Source organism: Natator depressus, chromosome 2 (assembly GCF_965152275.1).
Source record: "Natator depressus isolate rNatDep1 chromosome 2, rNatDep2.hap1, whole genome shotgun sequence".
Lineage (NCBI taxonomy): Eukaryota > Metazoa > Chordata > Testudines > Cheloniidae > Natator > Natator depressus.
In genome coordinates this window covers 27039157-27062148 of record NC_134235.1, presented here as the reverse complement: position 1 = coordinate 27062148, position 22992 = coordinate 27039157, and the positions used below count along the sequence as shown (strand labels likewise).

General features: G+C 36.7%; 1 protein-coding gene across 4 annotated transcripts in view; it reads right to left on the bottom strand.

Annotated features, from left to right (window-relative positions):
- Positions 1–22992, bottom strand: part of TRPS1 (transcriptional repressor GATA binding 1) — a 249484-nt gene that overhangs the window by 162744 nt on the left and 63748 nt on the right. For all 4 annotated transcript variants that reach the window (XM_074943924.1, XM_074943927.1, XM_074943926.1 and 1 more), the window contains one exon: positions 13238–13841. In XM_074943924.1, coding sequence (XP_074800025.1) covers positions 13238–13841 — 604 coding nt within the window. The remainder of the gene's footprint in view (positions 1–13237; positions 13842–22992) is intronic.

The following is a 22992-nucleotide window of genomic DNA, read 5'->3' as shown; positions in this document are numbered from 1 at the left end:
ATGCGACCACACTCGCACTTCAAAGTGCTGCTGGGGGAGCGTTCCCACGACAGTGCTTTGAAGTTTCCAGTGTAGCCATGCCCTAAGCCTTCATACTGAGATGCCTATTCACAAATTTAAATTCTGTATTTGAGAAAACAATCTAGAGGTCTATCCCAATGCTGGCCACAAGGGCCAGGAAGTCTAATGAAATACCTACTGCAGAAACTTGAGACATCCAGAAGCAAAAAGTCCAAGATCTGTACTGACTGAATCTGGGTCTCATGTCAGATAGTGTAATTTAGTCGTTTACTGGACCGTCAAGCCAGAACAGGCCAGGCCGAAGGATCAAGCTTAACAAACACTAATTATCTCCTCTGTCTTGCAAACGGAGTTTCTAAATCAAATCTGATCTGACAGTTGTTATGGATATCCATTGCAAGGACCTCTACCCTTCAACAGTTTAGTTAGCTATTAGAAAGCAAGGACAAATTGATTAAGTGAAGATTAAGTTTACCGTCCTTTAGGCATAAAAGGAACTATTTAAAAACCAACCCAGATTTAAGACTTCTACTAAACAGAAAGTAATTTTCAGTAATGGAAAAATCAGTACACTCAGAACATACTCTTTGCTTTTAAAATGATTAATATTGGTCCTATAAAACATCTTGCTAAATAACTGCAGACGTTTCTGTGATCAGTGGAAAAGCTTTTTAATTTTTTTAATTAAAAAAATTCTACTGACTTTTCTTATTTTGGTTCTTATTTTAAAACCAGTAAACAGACTAGTAAAAAACAGAAAGAATACATGTGTAAGTGCCAAGTTGTTTACAAGAACCAGAAGCCTTGAAGCCTAAAAGATTTTAATCAAGATTTCCATTAACTCATTCCCTCCACTGACCCAGGATCCCAGAGTTTATAAGAATTTAAACAAAAGAAAAATCTTTATCATTATTTGTCCAGTCCAGTAAGATATAAAATAATTTTAGTAATTCACTACCAGGTGACACACTACAAACAATGTACACACACACAGATTGTCTCTCTTCATTATCAGCTGCAAAGTGAAATGTCAAAATGACCCTCACAGTTTACTATGTTAATTGAATTCAGAAGAATCATAGAATCATAGAAGATTAGGGTTGGAAGAGACCTCAGGAGGCCATCTAGTCCAACCTGCTGCTCAAAGCAGAACCGAAACCAACTACATCATCCCAGCCAGGCCTTTGTAAAAGCCTCTAAGGATGGAGATTCCTCCCTAGGTAACCCTAGTGCTTTCCTTAAAAAAACAGATTGACTGAACCTAGTTTCACAATACAAGCTTTTCAATACTTCTAGTTCCAAGTCAATTTGGGGTTATGAGAGTATCCACCTTCAAGTATTGAAGAAACACATAATGTATACCAGAGGGTATATTTCTCCCCTTACAATTTAAGGGCCTAACCCCAGGAACATTAAAGGCAGTTAATGTACATGCATTCATCAGGAAAAGAAACCCATTAATATTTAGAGATTTTATTCTCCAAATGTCTTATAAAGGCTATAATAGTGGTATATTAAGTCTCTCTTTGATTTGAATGTTTTTACCTCGTACTATGTGCCTTACAGCCTTTTAGTCATGTACAGACTGGAGCGGTGAGAGCTTTGAAGTGCCCAGTTCCAGTGAAGTTTCTAAGCTTTTCTATGAAGTCTGAAGAGGTTTGTGTGTTATTTACAGTAATTTCAGAACAAGCTCAGAGATTTATCCCACCACAAAGAGATACAATTTCTTCATAAAAGCATGCGATATTCAATTGAACAAGGTCTCCATTTTGGGGGGATTTTTTAAAATACTCTGGCATTGTGACTACATCATACTTAAAATACACTGCACATGAACAATGATGCACCTAATTTTGGAAAAAATATATACAAAAGATGTAAGATATTTTTGTGTGGATGAGTTTTATTCCTCTGCAACCAGTAAATACAGTTCAAATGATTCACAGATTTAATTTTTATAATCATAGTGAAACAGCTGTGATCAGGCTCTATTTGTGGCATCTGAAGAAATTTGCACCCCACCTACTAAAAATTAGTTGTAAGCATCCAAAGATCTCATTTGAACATCTGATTGAACAAAACATGCAGGCATCGTTCCATGCCAAAAAAAGAGGAATTAGACCTAAAATATGCCTTTTTCTCACCAGAAATTGTAGGCTCCCAGAATAACATGTGAATTAAAACCCATCTCCAGCTTGTTTGCATCTCTCCTCGTCCCCATTCATAACAAAATCCTTGACAACTGCTCTGATTATTTCTTTTATTAGTATTTATTATTATTTAAGCACAAATTTCAGATCATAAAGTTCTTCCAAGAAGAAACAGCATGTTGTACAATCCATGTTAAAATGTACTGAGTGGAATTTTACTCATAGCAAGTGCTGAAGGCAACTGACATGATTAAAGACTACAGAATAACCAATTGTTAAAGACTTCTTCCCATATGTGAAAGTAGGTAGTTTGCACCTCGGGAGTGCACAAGCCGAAATGAGGTCAAAAGTCAAATGAGAAATATGAACCTCCTGCTCCATGTGTGGATCTCTCTGTTCAGGATTACAAAGAGGACAGACATATTTACAAAGCGAGTATAAAACTTAGACCTGCAACCTAAATTTTTTTTCCCTTTAACTTGTACTCCAGAAATTAAGGTATGATCCAACTTCCATTGAAGTCAACAGCAACGTTTTCACTCACTTCAGTGGGAGATAGATCAGGTCCTTCATGCACAATGTGTCATCACAGCATTTGTTAATTCTGAAAACAGAAGCAGCGTGACATGCTTACTCACACTGAATAGCCTCTTGCTGACCTCAGTGAGACCACTCATAGAGTAAGGTGCTATTCCATATAAGTGAAAGTTTCAGAATCTTACCCTATAGTGTTTCCCATCTTGCATGAAACATTCTCCTCATATTTTTTTCAAATATATAATTTTTTTAGCATGTATATAACAACCTATATATTTGTGATAAGTAAAATAGACCAGAATTCATGTTATTCTACTTACAATGTGTGCTGTGGAATTAAAGCTAATAAATAGAATTTGCACCATAAAAAATTAGGGTTGGTCAAAATTTTTCCATAAAAACTATTTGGATGGAATTATTTTTTAAAGAAGTTCTCTCAAAAAAGCATCTCAAGAAAACAATTCTAATTTTCAATGAAAAAATGTATGCTCAAAATCTGAAAAATTGTTGGGTTTTGCTTAAAAACAGAGATTGTTTTTTGGGATATGTTGCCACAGTGCCTCATGGGAGCTGTAATTCAGTTGTCTCACCTCTCCATTATACTCTACGTACTGGGCTCCCCAGTTGCGCTGTATCTCCCATGATGCATCTGGACCATAGAACTCCCATGATGCATCGTAACCACGGAACTCCCATGATGCACTGCCTCACATTAACAACTGCGGGGAACACTGTATGCATCATGGGAGATGTAGTCAAACCAAGGAGCCCAGCCTATAGGAGAATGGGAGCATGAGGCATTTGAACTACTATTTCCTATGAGGCACAGCAGTGGCATTCCCTAATCACAATATTTCAGTTTGGGGAAAACATATTTCAGTTTTCAATTTTTCACTGAAATTTTCTGCAGGGAAAAAAGAAGTCTGACATATCCAATCAAAATATTAGCTTTCACATTCCATGTAATTTCTTTCGGGGGCGAGGGGGGCGTCTCTGTGCAGGAAGGGTGGTCTTTTTTGTCCCCTTTTACGGTAGTATCTGTGCACCGCACAATCATTAGTCTATTTACATTCACAACACCCACATGAGGTAGGGAAGTGCTATTATTCTCATTTTATAGATAGGAAACTGAGTTACAGAGAGACTAAAGGACTTGGCCAAGATCTCACAGGGAGTCTGCATCAGAACAAAAAATTGAACCCCAGGTCTCCCAAGTCCCAAGCTAATATTCTGATTACTTGCCTATCCTTCCTCTCCATGAGAAAAGGGCACTAGCATGAACTGGGCAATCACACAGGGTGCAACTGCTACATTCCACAATGGGTCTGCATCCTCTGCATGACAGAGAGCACTATCCCCTAGACAGAATGTGTCCTGCTACTTCCCTTTGGGCAGCATTGCTCTCCACCAAAGCAGTATCATTCATTTAAAAATATTCGCCATACTGTATAGGTTTGTTTGCACTGGGGCAATGCGGAGATGAACAACTTCAGCAAGAGCTACAGGGAAGCTTAGTCACCAGGCCACACTGCTAGCTCTAGCATCTCCTGCAGTGGACTTGTGTGACCATGGTCCCCATCACACCGCCTCCCTTTGGAAACCAGCTGCTGTGCAGGACGCAAAAAGAAGGCTCTTTGTTCCCTCTACAGTACTGCACATTCATCCAGTAGCCAGGCACAATCTTGCTCTGGGATTTTAATTCAACTTTAAATAAATGTCATATCTCGAATATAATATACTACGTACACATACACATATCACTTTTTTAAAATTATAGAGGTAGGACATTGAAACATATGCTGGCAATCCATGAGACGTTTAAAATACTCAGAACACTTCTCAAAGGAACAAGTAGCAAAACATCAAAAGAACTATTCAATCGTTATAAGCATGTATTTTAGAAAGAGAATTCAGTACAAGACATAAATGAAATATATCAGATGTGAAGCTCTCCGCTATATCAACTGTGCTACAATAGAGATCTTAAAATAAGGATCATTAGACCACATTAAAAGTAGCTACATGCATATATCTATTCTGATCAGTGCTTAGGTAACAAAGGAAGTTTCTCAGCACCTGCTGTGTGTATATTTATATCTATATATTTTATATAGATATACTTACATTTCTTCTGTTTCTGCACATATCTGTGCACAGACCAAAACTATTTCCCATAGTGGGCATTTTTTAACCGGAAACATTAATCTCTGGATAAAATAGCTCTGAGATATCAACAGAACATGAGTGTTCACTATTTATTTACAAATCTGTTTTTAAATCTTTACTACTTTGAAACTCATTTAGATATGTACAGCGTCTGGATTCCTTCAAATTAATTAAAATTATGGCTATGCATTCCTAGTCCAATAGATTAAGCACTTGTTTGCAGCCTATCACAATATCCCTCCTCTAAAATTTATATTTAGTCTTTCTTTTAATTACCAAAAGTTAATGTACAAAGGATATCTGAAATTTAACACAAAGAACAACTGCACTTCCATATGTTAAATGTATCTTCATGCCACTTTTCACCGTTCAACACCATTCCACTTCAGGCAAAAACAAAATGAGGGACAATCCTTGCCTGCATTCATCTATGAAATTTAATTTTCCATTGAAAAAATCTACAAATTAGTGATAAATTCTGCCCTCGGACATGGTGTGCTGCTCCTGTTGAATTCAATTTGGCAGAATTTGGTCCTTAGTTTGAATGTAAAATACAAACTTTCATTCCACTGGAAATGTATAATCTAATGCTAAACACTGATGAACCTAAAAATAAATTATTACAATGTGCTTATTTTACTTCTCAAAACTTTTAATAAGTTTAATAGTTGATAAAATTAGTCTGAATAGTGCAAACGTCTTACTTTCAAATTTAAAGAGCCCTTGCCATTGAAAAATCTAGGAATTATATAGTTTACATTACACTCAGTTTTGTTTATGTGTGCGGTGCTCACAGCTGTATTTATTTGGTACTATCACAGTGTTTTATTTAAAACAATAATTAGGCTATAGTTATAACTAATACTATAAGAGAGTAGCACAAGTTAAAAGTAAAAATTTAGTAATCCATTTGAAGCCTGGATAAAAGATGTTGCTTTGATGTTAGGTCTGTTCCTGAAACCCTACTTATTGTGAATAATCTTAACTCATATGATTAGTCCTACTGAAATCAATGGTACTACTCTTAGAAGTAAGGTTTGCAGGGTTGGGCCCTTTGTCAATAAATAAATAAAAAAGACAGTTAAAAAGAGAACAGAGGCAGATCTCCAGCTGGTGAAAACTGTCAATGTTCTACTGAAGTTAATGGAGCTATAAGAGTTATACCAGCCGATGACCTGCTCCCCGGGAATCAGATGAACGTAACAATAGCAATACATGTTACAAAAGATGTTGATCTGATCAGAAAACATAGCACTAAGTAATCAGAGACATGTAAGCAAAGTTATTATTCATCACATTTCTTTCCTAATATCTATGCACATATTTTATAAAATTACATAATTACCATAAAATCACATTCACTTCAAAATCCATGATATTAATGACAATTCTTTCTCACAAGTTCAAATAATGAGACCATGAGTCAACCAATATTACTTTAGAAACCAGTATGCATAATATTTTGCTTCTTCTTACTGAAGAAATTATGTTGATGAGCTAACTATCAAACCACTGAGAATAAGAGAGCAGTTCTGATATCTGAACTAATGATGGGAATATAAAGGTTCAATTAACTATATGTAATTCTGAATTTCAATCCATATCAGCCATTTGTTTCATTATAGAATGTAGGATAGCTTTTGTCTTCGTTATTGACTCAACAAGCCAAATGATGCAGCTCATCTTAAATCGAGAATCTGGTTTTCTTTGCGAGAATCATTTTGCTATTGATCCTAGCAACTTCTGTATACACTGTTGCTTACTAAAAAGCCAGGGGGCTTGTAACTTAATGCTTCTTGATCTTTGTTCTGCAGACTGATTCACCTTTTCCTCAGCGTTTTTGATGCAAATATCCACCCACTGTATTATTACAGTGCCACACCTAAATAATGATTTTACTGTCTAATACAGTTCTACTCATTCCCTGCCCCCAGTGACAAAAATGTACGCAACTATGGGTGGGTATATATCCAAAAGGTGGGGCCCTCTTTCCATGTGACAACCCATCCCCACTCAACTATGCTTAAATTCAATTCTCATGAACCAGAAACATCTATTTAACTGGGCAGGTTAACATTTTTTTCAAGTTATATTCTAGTCCTATTTGATCACTGTGTCATGATGAGTAACGCAAAACATTCAATTTTCTTGTGGGTTTGTTCCAGTAGTTACTAAAAGGAGCCAAACACATGTTTGTTTCTAAGCTATTTCAAAGCTTTATAAAGTTAGTTTAACTTCACTTGTAGCCCATTCAGCAACAAGGGAATTTTACCATTCTCCGGTTTTGTGCAGGAAATCAAGGTTTCAAAACTGTTTCTAATCAAGTCCTTATCTTTACTCTGACACTTCGCTTGTCAGATGATCATTTAAATTTACCAGGTTCTATTTATACTTAAAAATTAACTCCCCACTACCTCAAACTCTGAACTGTAGAAACAGGTGCTTTTAACAAAACTGGAAGAGCTTAGCAGTTCTTTGACCCAACATAGCAATGTGCATTAGTAAGACATAGTGCCTGCTGAGTTTCCCTGAGTTAATTAGAGGACTCATATGGCAATGAATGGCCTTGACTATAAATACTTCCTGAAAGATCCCTAACGGAGTCAGAGGAAATGGGGAAAAAATGAGACACAGCTAAAGAGAAACTATTTCAGTTGTTTCTTCTTTAGAGGGCTACTTTTTAAAGGAGTTGGGGACAAGGATACAGTGTCCAAGAAATCTACCAACTAAAGCAAAAAATGGAACAATTATACTCCTCCCAAATTTCATTCTACAAATCAGCATAAGAATACTCCTGCTTAAAAAAAAGTTATTCATTGCATTGCAGTCCCCAGTGATTATGTACATCTGTTAATACTACCAAGACTTTTAAGAACACATTTTGTGTATTCTCACATGCACGGTTTGCTCCTCCTGTTAAAGTCAGCAGCAAATCTTCTACTGACTTCAGTGCAAGCAGGATTCACTTCTGAGATATGCTGTCCTTCTAGAGCCAACAATCTGACGTTTATACACAGGGAAAATATTTTCGAAAGCACACAGGGGAGTGAGGAATTTCCATTGGGTTTCAGAGGCTGTTGGGCACATAACCCTTTGAAAGTCTCCTTAACAGTTAAACGGGGATCAATAATTCGAAATACAGTATAAACTATCCAGTGATCCACACTATAGGGAAAATTATGTATGCTATTTACTACATTGTTACTTTAAAGGTCAGAACTAAGTGAAAATTGTATCTTTTTTTCTTTCAAACTTTGAAAACAAATCAACCTGCTCTTCACCCTGTTAAGAAAAAGGGGAAGGGGTGGAATCATGATTGGCCCAGCAGAAATTCAAAATTTAAAAAATTAACCATCTCTAGATAGTTATATACAGACCAGTATATGGAACATTTGGAATGTAAATATCACAGGCTGAACAATAACCAACTATTCTTGAGGTAAATTGAATCAACCTAGAAATGCAATGCTTTCTTGTAGCATGTGTTGCTAAGTGCCCTCAGTTCCATGGAAAAGTTGAGTGTGTTCAGCCCCTCACAGGATTAGGCCTCAAAAGAAAACATCTACAGCAAATTTTAACATAATTTTAGTCAAGACTTAAATATTGCTGTCCAAGATCTCCATTTATTACAATTTGCTCCTCTGACTCTCTCTCATATTACATATGTTTTATATGAAATTACTGCAAATGGGCCATAATATGTGCGACACTTTCAGAAATGGACGACATTAGAACACATTGCGGTCAGTGATCTTATGCATGCATGTGAAAGTGTTGCAGTAACATCCGCACATCCCCTTGTGCACAGATACCATTATATGCGAAATAGGTCTGTGTGTAAATTCCCAGGATCACGCTGCACCTCTGTGTGTCTACACTGTGGAAAACTTGGTACTACAGCATCAAAACATAACAGAAGAGGACACTTCATTTAAAATCAGTTTAGGAAAGAGTTCCTACTGTCCAAAATCAGAGTTATCAACGCACTAAACAATGCTGCTTGGTTGATCTTCTGCTGGCTGCCAATGTTCCCTCCCCTACAAAAGGAACATTTTTGCATCTCAATAGACTTCTCCAGTATCAACAAATCTTTAAACTATAAATTCAGTTACTCTAAGGAAGAGAGGGTTAACATATACAGTGTTCCATGCTGAGGAATTTTTTATTTATTTATTTGCATTCCCATTTACAAAACATACAGATAGCCTGTAAATACAGTTACTGGAAACATTTTAATAAAAAAAATAAAAATTAAAGCTATTCCGAGAAGTGTAACAAATCTCTGAGAAAGATTCACTCACACATGAACAGTCTGAAAACTCTCTCTAATTGTCTGGGGGGCAGGAGGTGTGCCCACTATCTACACGTATTAGCACGTGCATTGTACAAACCATCATTGTTACAATATCTCAGTCTCCTGAAAGGATGCAATCAATTTGGTGTTTCAACCACTGAAAATAAATGAAATCCTACCCAACCTTCTCCCCTGAAGAATCTACTGAATGACACATTGTGGGGGGCAGGTGGCCATCACAGGTAGAATGAGAGCAATAAAGCAGCATATAGGCATGTTATAAAACATGAAACCTTACAAATGTATTGTACTTATGAGATAATTTTGTTGACAAATTATAGTATATAAAATTTTCCACCTTTTTTCAATCGATTTTTATTATTTTTGACATTATAACCACATGTCAACTGTCAGAGATACACTGTAAAACAAACACCTAGAAAACTTGCTTGTGCTATTATCCTCTATTTGTTTTACTGCTGTTGGATAAATACTATAGCCCTTGCATTAGCTGATTCTACAACAAATTCTGTTTATGTACAGTGTTATCTATAAGCATTCCCTCATCAGCTGTACTTAAAAAATTATGAAACTGTGTTTCCAAAGAGTACACTGACCACCATACAATACATAGCTCGCAACACAAACTCGCATTATGTAAATTTCTTCCCAGAAATAATCATTGCTATGTATATTCCATATGCATTTATACACACTTTTAAAACAATTAAATAAGCCAAATTCCTTGACCACTTAAACTTCATGCACCACAACTCAAAACAGAACAGAGAGGGAGTGAGCAATGGGAGTCACAAGGACAAAATTCTGATACTGGTTCTGCCACTGGTTTACCATGTGACCCTGGGCAGGTCTCTAAGCTTCTCAGTGACTCAGTTACCTCATCTGTAAAACGTGTGAACAACACTGCCAACCCAGTCTCAAAAGTGAACTCCAAAGATGAAAAGTGAAAACTATCATTATAACTGTTAAAATCATTTCAAAGCTTTCTTAGTAATTGGGAACCACTGGGGGGAACATAAAATCAGACACATGCCATTTCTCTCCTTTGATCACATTACATATTCAGTGCTTCCAATCGGTTCTCCCCAGATTAAAACAGTTTCGTTCATGTCCGTTTTTCAAAAACATGAAATGACAGTCTCTGTCATCTAAACAGAATAATACAAGTGTACAAGTGTAGTGTAAATTTTGCATTTTTGTCAACAAGTGGCCCTAGCACACACAACTTTGAATTCAACTACTGATATAACTTTAGAGACTTGTACCAGCTGGAAGCACTGGTTGGGGCATGCCAGCTTTTAGTACCTAAATCATCGCTTCACATTACAGACTTACATTTTCTTTTTCTTAAGAGGACAATCAGGTAAGTTATGTTCAAACAATAAAGAGCATTCTTTTTTTTTTAATTCACTGGATACAATCAGTGTTGACTAGAAAAACTTTAGCTTTTTGGAAATGAAGAGTAAGCAGCAGAATTAATTTAAAGAACTCTTCTGCTTGGATCAATTGATGTTCTAATCCTTCAGAATGTTAGCAGCAAAGATGCCTTTGGGTGAAATTCTAGCCCCGCAGAAGTCAAAGTTTTGTTTTTGACTTTAACAGAGCCAGGGTTTCACTGTACAATTCCGCATACAGGGAACTGAATCAGGAATTTTGGGGGTTCTTTTCGCACTGACCCGATTCAACTCTGAATCTGAATTAGCACTAAACCCTCACGTTACATTCGCCCCCAGAACTCCCAAAATGAAGGCTAAAGTCTCACTATTTCCTTCTTCCCTCAATAGTTATGAAACATAGGTATGTCTTATGATGTGTATGAACTGTCTTTTTGTTCCAGGAGTCCACTGACATAGTGTCCGAGTAAAAAGATGACTAGTTGACATAAGCCCCCTCTCCAATCTTCACAGAAGAAAAATGGAAACGTGAAAATAAAAAGAAATGGCGGTTGAGGGAAAGACATGTTCAATTAGGTTCTGCGTCCAGTGGAGTTCAACTATCATTGGCCAGAACTGTTTTTAAAGGTAATTCTTCCCTGAAAGGTGCCAACATAGTTTCCCTAATCAGTGCAGACTAAGCCTAATCTTTTACCACAATCATTTTACAAACTATGTAAAGCAGAAATTGGGATGTAGGCTAAAATCTTAAAAAGCGGGTACCTAAACCTAACAACTGAATCCATATTTATGCACCTAAATAAGCAGACTGCGTGTTCAGAGGACAATGATTTCAGAAGTCAATGGGAATGGCAGGAATTCAGCACCTCTGAAAAGAAATCCATTGAAATCCTAAACATATTAGCACCTTTCCATGAAGAACCTTTAAATATATATTTATATTTGAATTTCTTGTTGAGCCAACCATAAAAATTGGCCAGCATAATCTTTCCTCCTCTGCCTTCTCCAGGGGTAAAAAATAAGGTAAATAAAAAAACTAAAGTGGTATTATATTAAGTTTTCAGGCGCAGCCAGAGGAGTATCAGTGGTCTTCACAGCGCTAATGCAGCACGTTATCAGATTCCTTTGCATGTTGTTTTTTTTAAATAGACAATGAGGTTTAGCCTGTGCAAAACAAATAAAATTTAGTCTCAACTGGCTAGCCTCCCAGGGTAAAAGTGGCTCCTGTGGAGATAGCCAACAAAAGGTATATGCATGGCTAAGTCCCACTAAACAGAGCTTAAGTGGGATATAAGTGGTTCCTTCTGTCAGGGTAAATTTCACCTCTAATCACGATTTTTTTTAAAAATACTGATAAACAGAGGAGAAAAGAAACTCATGTACTATATATGAAGCTCCCACACACAATTGTCCCAAACCCAGATCTGCGCATAGAAAGCCTTCCATGCACTATTCAAATGATTAAGCTGAGAGATAATGCCAGTGACATTTCACGGCTTTATACAAAACATAATGCTTTGGTTCCATTCAGATGCATGAAGCTCTTAAATTATAAATAAATGATTTTGAGAATTAGCACAATTCTCAAGTTTTAGACTCTACTGACTTAAACAGCTCAAAAGATTTTATATATATATTATAGAAAACTACTGCAAAATACATTTGCCTTCTCTTTACTCTTCTGACATTCATATTGTACTGGATTTATGATTCTATGTCCTTAAAGAGAGAATAAAGAAAAGCAGCTAATCATTATTTCCATTCTCAAGACCAGCTGAGTTTCAAAATCACCTTTTATGCAAACTGAAAGCAACTGCAGCAACTTTCTAGGAGTTCAGATGAGATATGACACTTAGTGAAAACCCAGTGCTGACTCAGAGAGAAGGACAGTTATTTCCCCAGGCCACTAACCTCCCCCCTCAGCATTAGTGAGTTATCTGAAACTCAAACTTCCTTCACAGGGAAAAGTACATACAGTAAAAGAGTGAAGGGAAGCCTTTTGTATGCACAGGTGCGACATGTTCCAAGAGAGAACTAGTGCAGTTTTGTTTTGACGATAAGATGAGAATGTACAGTAAGATACAGAATTTCTGTCTCTTTTGACATTTCCTCAGTTCCTTTTTTTCTTCTTCTTCGACAAGCCAACCAGACAAATGTCTAAGTTAACATGTACTTTACATGTTTTAATTCCCCCTCCCCAATTACATTTCTTTATTAATATTTGACTCAGATTTCACATTTTAGCTGTTTAATACTATGATATCTCACTTCAGTATGCGCTGTCACCCCATCTCAAAATTTAAGAGGTGATTAGACGTGTTAATATAACAGATGTGCAGCCTTCTGGGATTCTGAACCTTTCTTCGCCAAATGTATCAGATTCTTGCATAATCAGCAGGAATGATTAACCAAAATTCAGTCAGAGCTAATAGCAAAGACAAACAAACGATTGCTTCCTATTGCATCTGGTACATGTTTTATACAAATGCTTGGGAACTATTACCTGCCAATTTAGCTCTAAAAGTTTGAATCCTTTAGACTGATTTTAATAAAGTGCCCTTGAAAATAAACCACCATTCCAAACCTAGAGAAATGAGTAGTTGAAAGTAAACATGATATGCATGCACTCATTGTAACAAAGGAAAGCTTCCTACCCGTAACAGGGACTGGGATTCGTCCTTTGATTTGTTATCGCCTGACCCAGGATATTGATGAGTGAGTGGTCCAGATTTCTCTCCGCCTCCTGCTGGCACCCCCTGCAGGAATCCCTTGGTCTCAACAGCCAAGCCATAAATAGGCCGTGCAAGGTGGGCAGCTTCTACGTTTGGACTATCCCTTAAAGGCTTTGGCTGTTCTTGGCCAACAGACACTGGGGTTAGGAGGCCTAAGCTTGTTTGTGTATATGATGGGCTTCCCCTCAAAATGTCTGTTCCTCTCCAGGTCACACTGCGAAGATCATCATTGGAGCTGTCAGTCCAACCTTTCTCCTTGAGCACTTCCTTATCTTCTAGCTTTTCCCTCTTCACTATGCTGTCAGAAATGGGCTCCCCCATTTTGGGGTCTGGATTGATCAGACTGTAGACCTTTAGGTCAATTTTGGGCTCTTCCTTGATAGCAGACATGCCATGACTGTCTTCCCCATTGGCTGTACTGATGTCCATCTCCTGACAATGCACAGTGTTGAAGTGCTCTAGTAGTGACTGAGTGTCAACAGCTGTAAAGCTGCACTGACGACATTTGTAGCAGTTATGTACTCTCCTGAAAGAAAATGAAGATTATTTTAATATCAGAGTCCACTCACCATCCCCTTTCTTGTACCTGCATTTTTCTCAAAAAATATATGAGGAAGTAAGAAACGGAATACTTCCAAATCCAGAACCTGAAGTGAAATTATCTGGCACATGTAACTCTAAATAAAGAATGTGGGTTTATTTTTCTTGTATGTGGGGTAACACAAAACTAAATCCAGCTGCTAAACACCAGAACAACTGCTTATCAATGATCTTCTAACCATTCATTCAGACTCAGTCCTGTCTTTCTGAACTCTACATAATTTCGCTGCAGATTTTGTATGATTTTTCCTTTTGATTTGAATCAATACACTTTTCACCTCCTATTTATTCCATTGTGACATTTTCGCACACAAAATGAAACACAAGGGGACATACTTCTTTCTGACACCTAATTAAAAGCCACTTTGTATAATGTAGTGCTGTATTAAAAAGTTCCTGTTTAATAGCTTAAAAAAATTCCTTTGCCTGTCATCAATTTTACACCCATTTAGTCAATGTAGAGGACTTTGGAGGAGAGCTCTAGTTAACTTACAGCTAAAGATACTTCAAAGGATAAGAGTTCTTGAAACAAGAAACAATTCTTATTTGTTCTCTATAGAAATTCTAAAAACTGTTTTGAAATGAGACTGCTCTTAAGGACACACAAAACAGCTGATTGTGTCTTTATATATTGAATTCTATTGTCAATTGCAGAGGCACTTTTGAGAGGCTTTCAAATAGGGAAGCAGAGAACATATGTGAATTCCATTAAAGTCTGCTAAAAGGTGTGGAATATGTTGGAATAATAATGTGCATCCCTGTTTTCATTATAAGTCTATGCAAAGTACTATATTAGTAAATCATGTAAACCATACATTACTACATTGGAACAACATGTTACCAGTTTACTGTATATCCCATAGAAACAGAATACTTTCTATGACCTAACTACGAAACATTTATTAGGTATTAATTATTATTATTTATACTACAATAGTGGCCAGAGTCCTCAGCGAGTATTGGTGTCCCATTGAGCTAGGCACTATATCAATGAAGAGTAAAAGACAGTCCCTGCTCTTCATCAAAATGTATATAAATCTGTAATTCCTTCTCCTTACAGATACACTTATATATACACACCCTATGCACTTAGAGTCACTGTAGTGACTCTAGCCAAGTTAGAAAAAATGAGCCCTTGACTACACACACTGGACAAAGCTTATATAGGAAATCTGTTACTGCCATGACAACGTCAATTGTTGAAAATTAATTCTTTCAAGGCTAAATCCTGGTCCCAATGAAGTTAATGGCAAAACTCCCATTAACTTGAATAAGAGCAGCATTTGGCTTTTAGTTCATCTGTATAGCAGGAATAGTACACAAAATGTCCCTTTTTAGGTCTGATAGTGTAGGAGAAATAAATTGCTAAACTTAAAAATTAATCTTTCTTTGACAAAATAAACCATATGCTATTTAAAGTATCTGATTTTCATGAAATCTTGCATGCATGCATGCATGCAGATATGCGTATGTATTCAAGTATCAAGAGCTGTAGTGCTTGTGTAATATCATTTTCTCTGTTTCATTTTCAGTATTATTATATTCAGTTTAGATAACTAGACGGGCTCCTTCAGCCTCCAAAAAATTCAGTAAATTATTCTGTATATAGCCTAGTGCCAATGGAGTCTTGTTGTGGGCCAGAAAACAGTGGGTTAAAATCCTGGTCTGGCTGTATTGTCTCATTCTAAACTAGCTTTTTATTGAAATCAGCCCATCTCTGTGTGATACTAACTTAATTCTTTTCTGAACCAAGCTTAATTCTGTTTCTGAACCCAAAAGAGAGTGCTATCTGATCAAAACCATTTAACAGATACAAAAAAAGCCAATTTTTGGGGGGGAAGACTAGTCATATAAAGGTGGAATATCTTCAGAGAAGGCCAAGTTCGACACGGGTTAGTTATCTAAAAAGCCAAGTTAAATAAGATACCATTTGGGATTAATGGCCCAACCCCAATTTACTCCTGCCTGAAAGTTTATCAATCCTTTGGGAGGCAATTTAGCACTAAGTGTCTTTTGTTTAACTTGGCCATTTGAATGGCTAACCCCTTTTTCTAACTTGGCTCCTTTCTACAGATATCACACCTTCAGGCAGCTGATCTTTTTCTGTCTAACTTGGCTTTATTAGGTGCATGCTAAATATTTTTGATCCAGATTGTATATACCACCATTATGATACGAGTGAAACAAATAAATGTACAGTATTGCAGCAGCCAACAAGGGATTTTAACTATATATTATAACTAAGGCACGGGCCTGTTTTAAATGCACTTTTATTACTCTGAAAGCTTGTACATTTTTAATTCTTTAGAAAGGGTGAGTTTTTTCCATCCACAGAAAATTACATGAGGATTTCTTAATTTGCCTGTGTATCTTTTTATACAAATACCACCCAGTGGGACTGGGAAAAATTAGGGCCTTTTTGGACAATAAAAAGATAGAATAAAAGGTAGAATAAAAAGACAGGCTCTTTTAGAACATACCCTTTTCTAATCTACATAAAAAAAACACTTCTGATCCCAACTGGATAGCTCAATACCTCAGACTTGTACAATATTAGTAGATACACTGGACAAACCAGGATTTGGCCACAGATCTTAAACTAAATTTTCTATACCCACCAACAGAAAATTGAGCAACTGTTGAAAACTGCATACATGTGAATAATTTAATCATTACGGATCAGAGTACAAATTTGGCCCAACACAAAAAAGCTACATGAGCACATCTGATTTTTCTTCCTAGCCTGGCACCAGTCCAGGAAACAACTTGAAGGGCTGACTTTTTTGTTCGTTTTTAAATCAGAACTGAAATCTACTATTTGTTCATAATGGGACAAATTCCATAGAAGTTTGTGAAGTGAGCCCCAAAAAGCTAATCAAGAAAGTTTAAAAGAAAAGCAGTTTGCATAGCATGCTATATAATAAATTGACTTAGTGTTTCAAAAGTGATCATTACCAACTAGATGGTGGTTGTACCATCTGAGGCTGTAATCTTATGAGATAAGATACAGCACACAGCGTCAGGGTTGATCAGTATTAGGATGAGAGACTTCCAAAGAAAAGTGAGGAGTAGAAGAAAATGGTGTTGGTGAAAAAGCAAGTACCACTCTTCCTTCTATGGTCAAAACAGAAAAATGGTTTTCCCCCCCACCTTTTGGCAACTGAACTCTGAAGGTTATTAAGTTGCCAAAAATCAAAATAATTTTGGTTTCAGATATTTGATCTTTCAACAAAAAACATGCAAAAATTACGAAAAAAAAAATTTGGTGGGAAAAAATATAACTTCCTTACCTACTCTAATTTCTACAGTAAACAACTTTTCATCCAAAGATCCCAAAATCCTCATATCTGAGTACATATTATCCATGCAGAAATTGTTTAATCCATTACAGTAACACACACCTTTGGAGTACACTGCATAACTGAAGCTCTCAATGAAATGTAAAGAATATCTCCTGATTCTTCAGGGGTACAATGGGGTGTGAGTAATAGTTAAATTAGTAGAAAGTGTAGCGAGACAAGGTCGGTGAGGTAATATCTTTTATTTGACCAACTTCTGTTAATTAAAGAGACAGGTTTTCAAACTACACAGCTCTTTCACCAACAGAAGTTGGTCCAATAAAAGATTACCTCACCCATCTTTTCCCCTCTAATATCCTGGGACCAACACGGCACGAACACAGCAAACAATAGAAAATGTAGGACAATTAGCCATTTGGAGATCTGTTTAAGTAAGCACATTTTAGGCAGGTTTAAACACAACTACACTGACGTACAATGTGATTCATTAACTTTGAATTCAACTAAACAGCCTACAAATTACATGTGAAGGAAAAACTGAGTGGTGTTAAACTTAAGTATATATTTCTGTAGGGAGACAACATGAAAAGCTAATTATTCTTTCAAATTCTAATGTTGTTAGTAATGAAGGGCTGCCAAGGTCTGCACTGCAGATGGATAATACTGGAGGACAATGACACAAAAATAATATTTAAGCAAACAGACAAAAACGATATTCCAGATGTACAGCCAGAAAGATGTAGAAAAAAAAACAGGATGCACAGTGTATACCTGTGATTCTTGAAAGTCATTGAAGATGCACACACAAGGGAGTTCATGGACTCAACCATTCAGGCAGGTTCCAAGCAGATCCACAGCATTCAGTATTTGCCAGTGGTAAAATTAAATATGGGAATTGAAAAACCCCATTTCTGCCCATACCATGCATAATTATATATTTATAGTTGGGATACATTCAGCTTCTTAGTATATAAATTGCCAGCAGCGAGTTTTGCTGTATTTTTCCCTCACAGTGGTGGAACTGAGAGTAACTATCACATTATTTTATTATATAATAATAATTATATTTTCGTATGAGGAGAGATTAATAAGACTGGGACTTTTCAGCTTGGAAAAGAGATGGCTAAGGGGAGATATGATTGAAGTCTATAAAATCATGACTGATGTGGAGAAAGTAGATAAGGAAGTGTTATTTACTCCTTTTCATAACACAAGAACTAGGGGTCACCAAATGAAATTAATAGGCAGCAGGTTTAAAACAAATAAAAGGAAGTATTTCTTCACACAATGTACAGTCAACCTGTGGAACTCCCTGCCAGAGGATGTTGTGAAGGCCAAGACCATAACAGGGTTCAAAAAAGAACTAGATCAATTCATGGAGGATAGGTCCATCAATGACTATTAGCTAGGATGAGCAGGAATGGGAGATGGGGTGGATCACTTGATGATTACCAGTTCTGTTCATTCCATCTGGGGCACCTGGCACTGGCCCCTGTCGGAAGACAGGATACTGGGCTAGATGGACCTTTGGTCTGACCCAGTAGGGCCATTCTTATATATCTGTATCTGTATCTCTCTCTCTCTTTATATATATGTATGGAATACATGGCTGTGTGGCATAAATACTTTCTAGGTCTAAAGTCTTGCTCATGTATGAGGAAGTCACAAAGAACATCAGCCCATTGATTAAAATCTTTACATCACACCACCATGTGCTCTATGGGGATGTCTAGACCGCAATTAAAAACCCGCAGCTGGCCTGTGCCAGCTAGCTTGCCTTACAGGGCTTGGGCTCCAGGGCTGTTTCATTGAGCCGTAGACATGTGGGCTTGGGCTGGACCCTGGGCTCTGTGCCCTACAAGGGGGGGAGGGTGTCTAATTGCAGGCTAGCTATACCTTATGTGTGCCACCTAATTCACAGATACAAATATGTTTCAGAAGTTGATCTTTTTTTCTTGGAATTATTCTTGTATCTTTTCACCTGTACATCCAGGACCAACTGTATAGGACTCAGAGTTGTAGCCGTGTTAGTCTATATCAGCAAAAACAACGAGGAGTCCTTGTGGCACCTTAGAGACTATCATCTGATGAAGTGGGTTTTAGCCCATGAAAGTTTATGCCCAAATAAGTGTGTTAGTCTCTAAGGTGCCACAAGGACTCCTCATTGAAGGTAGACATGGAAGTTGTATACCACTATATAGTAAAAAATTCCTCCCTTTCCAAATGGAATAGCCCCATGCTTCTATCCTATGGGATCAAAAGATAATGGGTATTTAAATAAAATTACTATCTATGGAAAAGTCATTTTAGTTTTTTTTTTAATAGATTCTAAATAGTTGTTATACTCTTTTCCCCAGAATTAAACTACAGATGTGTGATTTTATAGGAGAAGGGACATGAAAAATGAGAACAATACACATTTTTAAAGTGAGACGTTTCAGAAATTGGGAGATGTTGAGGGAAGGGAGTTGTGATTCTAGTTAAATGACATCTACAAAGTACATGAGGGTGTGGTGTGCTAAAGGTTTAGAGAATTCTTCCCAAGCTTTTCAAACAAAGGAGCCTAATTTTAGGTACCCACGTCCATATTTAGACCTTTAAAATCTCCTGATTTTCAAAAATACAGAGTACATATCAGTTCCCACTAACATTGGTAGGAGCTGCTGGGTGTTGAGCATTTTTTTAAAATTAGGCCACTGATTTAGGTGCCTAATTTAAGGCACTCAGTTTTGAAAATTTTGTCCTCTCTCCCTCCCTTTTTCTCAGGAATAGGCATTTTAATTGAACGTACTTCTTAAAAAATTAAATTACCAGCTGCAGCAAAACAATTTTTTTCCAGTAGAGAAGCCATGTCAGCCCATGAAATAGCTAAAAATAAAATCTTTAACAGCTTAAAAAAAAAATCATGCCATGCCCCAGCAGCAAAGCGCTGCCTATGGAGTTATACAACATGGCCCAAAGCTGACCGGATAATAATATCTAGTACTTACATACTACTCTTCATCTTCAAAGCAGTTTACAAACATTAACCAGTTAATCCCCACAACATCCCTGTGGCCCACTTAAATCAAAAATCGGGCACTGCATGTTGGGACCTGTAGTCTCTGGAGGCTACAGCCCCAAATTAAAGACGAGCAATCTGCTCCATTTTTTTATGGGCACCCAACATATTGCCAATGTGGCCCTCTGTTGGGCAATGTTTAGATGCCCCTCTGTTAAGCTCTATTAAAGCACTATACTATAGTCTGCCTTTGTTACTTTCTCAATGTTTTGGAATCTAGTAAATGCATCACAGGCTCTCATATATTTAAGAGAGGTCTGAGACTGGATCTTCTTTTGTCATCACTATATATGGCTTCTATGCAAAAATCCTTTAATGGTGATGGAAGTCTGGATTTTCTGTGGTTGTCACTGACTCTTTGGTCATAAATGTTTAATGTATTTAAGATTCTTTACTTAATCTTTAACCCAGTTTTTCCAAAATGTATAACAAACTGTTCTTTTAAAATCAGAGAGCCAAATTCTCAGATGATATAAACTGGCATAGCTTCACTGAAGTCAATTTCCAACAGCTGAGGCTCTACCGCAAAAAGTTTATCAGGGAATTGACAGCCATAAGGACATGAATCGGGAGACTGGCTCTTTCTATCTTCATATAGCGATGCTAACACTTAAAAATAAATAAAGTGACACTTTAGACCAACAACATAAAAATAATCATCTGGAAAAGTATCTTGTGGGATGGCATCAACAGATGAAAGAGTGCCTGCTCCCAATTTGAAAGGAATTAGGGCTGTCAAGCGATTAAAAAAAAGTAATCGCAATTAAAAAATTAATTGCACGATTAATCACACGGTTAAACAATAATAGAGTACAATTTATTTAAATATTTTTGGATGTTTTCTACATTTTCAAATATATTGATTTCAATTACAACACAGAATACGAAATGTACAGTGTTCACTTTATATTTATTTTTGATTACAAATATTTGCACTGTAAAAAACAAAATAGTATTTTTCAATTCACCCACTACAAGTATTGTAGTGCAATCTCTTTATCATGAAAGTTGAACTTACAAATGTAGAATTATATATAATAAAAACCTGCATTCAAAAATAAAACAATGTAAAACTTTAGAGCCCCCAAGTCCTTCTTCAGCCAATTGCTCAGCCTACAAGTCTACTCAGTCCTACTTCTTGTTCAGCCAATCGCTCAGACAAACATTTGTTTACATTTGCAGGAGATAATGCTGCCCGCTTCTTGTTTACAATGTCACCTGAAAGTGAGAACAAGCGTTCATATGACACTGTTGCAGCCAGCACTGCAAGATATTATGTGCCAGATGTGCTAAAGATTCATATGTCCCTTCATGCTTCAACCACCATTCCAGGGGACATGCAGCCATGCTGACGACGGGTTCTGCTCGATAACAATCCAAAGCAGTGCGGACCAATGCATGTTCAGTTTCACCATCTGAGTCAGATGCCACCAGCAGAAGACTGATTTTCTTTTTTTGGTGGTTTGTGTTCTGTAGTTTCTGCATTAGAGTGTTGCTCTTTTAAGACTTCTGAAAGCATGCTCCACACCTCATCCCTCTCAGATTTTGGAAGACACTTCAGATTCTTAAATTTTGGGTCAAGTGCTGTAGCTATCTTTAGAAATTTCACATTGGTATCTTCTTTGCATTTTGTCAAATTTGCAGTGAAAGTGTTCTTAAAACGAGCATGTGCTGGGTCATCATCCTAGACTGCTATAACATGAAATATATGGCAGAATGCGAGTAAAATAGAGCAGGAGGCATAAAATTCTCCCCCAAGGAGTTCAGTCATTAATTTAATTAGCGCATTATTTTTTAACGAGAGTCATCAGCATGGAAGCATGTCCTCTGGAATGATGTCCAAGGCATGAACAGGCATATGAATCTTTAGCACATCTGGCATACAAATATCTTGCAATGCCAGCTACAACAGTGCCATGCAAACGCCTGTTCTCACTTTCAGGTGACATTGTAATTAAGAAGTAGGCAGCATTATCTCCAGTAAATGTAAAAAAAATTGTATCTCTTAGCAATTGGCTGAACAAAAAGTAGGACTGAGTGGATTTGTAGGCTCTAAAGTTTTATATTGTTTTGTTTGAGCGCATATATGTAACAAAAACCCCTACATTTGTAAGCTGCACTTTCATGATAAAGAGACTGCACTACAGTACTCGTTTGAGATGAATTGAAAAATACTATTTCTTTTGTTTATCATTTTTACAGTGCAAGTATTTGTAATAAAAAATAATATAAAGTGAGCACTGTACACTTTGTATTTTGTGTTGTAACTGAAATCGATATATTTGAAAATGAAGAAAAACATCCAAAAATATTTAATAAATTTCAATTGGTATTCTATTAACAAAGTGGTTAATCACGATTAATTTTTTTGAGTTAATTGTGTGAGTTAACTGTGATTAATCAACAGCCCTAAAAGGAATACTAAACAACAGCAGAATGTCCTTAATCACTGAATTGTTGGAATTGGGGATGGAAAATACTACAATAAGGTAGTTAATAAGAGTACTGTACTATAAAGCATGAGAGAAATAGACCTATAGTCAGTCTTGGGAAGAAAAACATTTGGATTCCCTTCATAAATGAAGGTATCAGCTTTCTGGCAGAAGGTAGCTAGAAGTATTTCAGATGGAAAACAGCACAGCAAATCTCAAATATGCAGGAACCACAGCATTCACACAAGTCCAAATTTTGCTCTTAGATGCACTGGTTTAAATCTA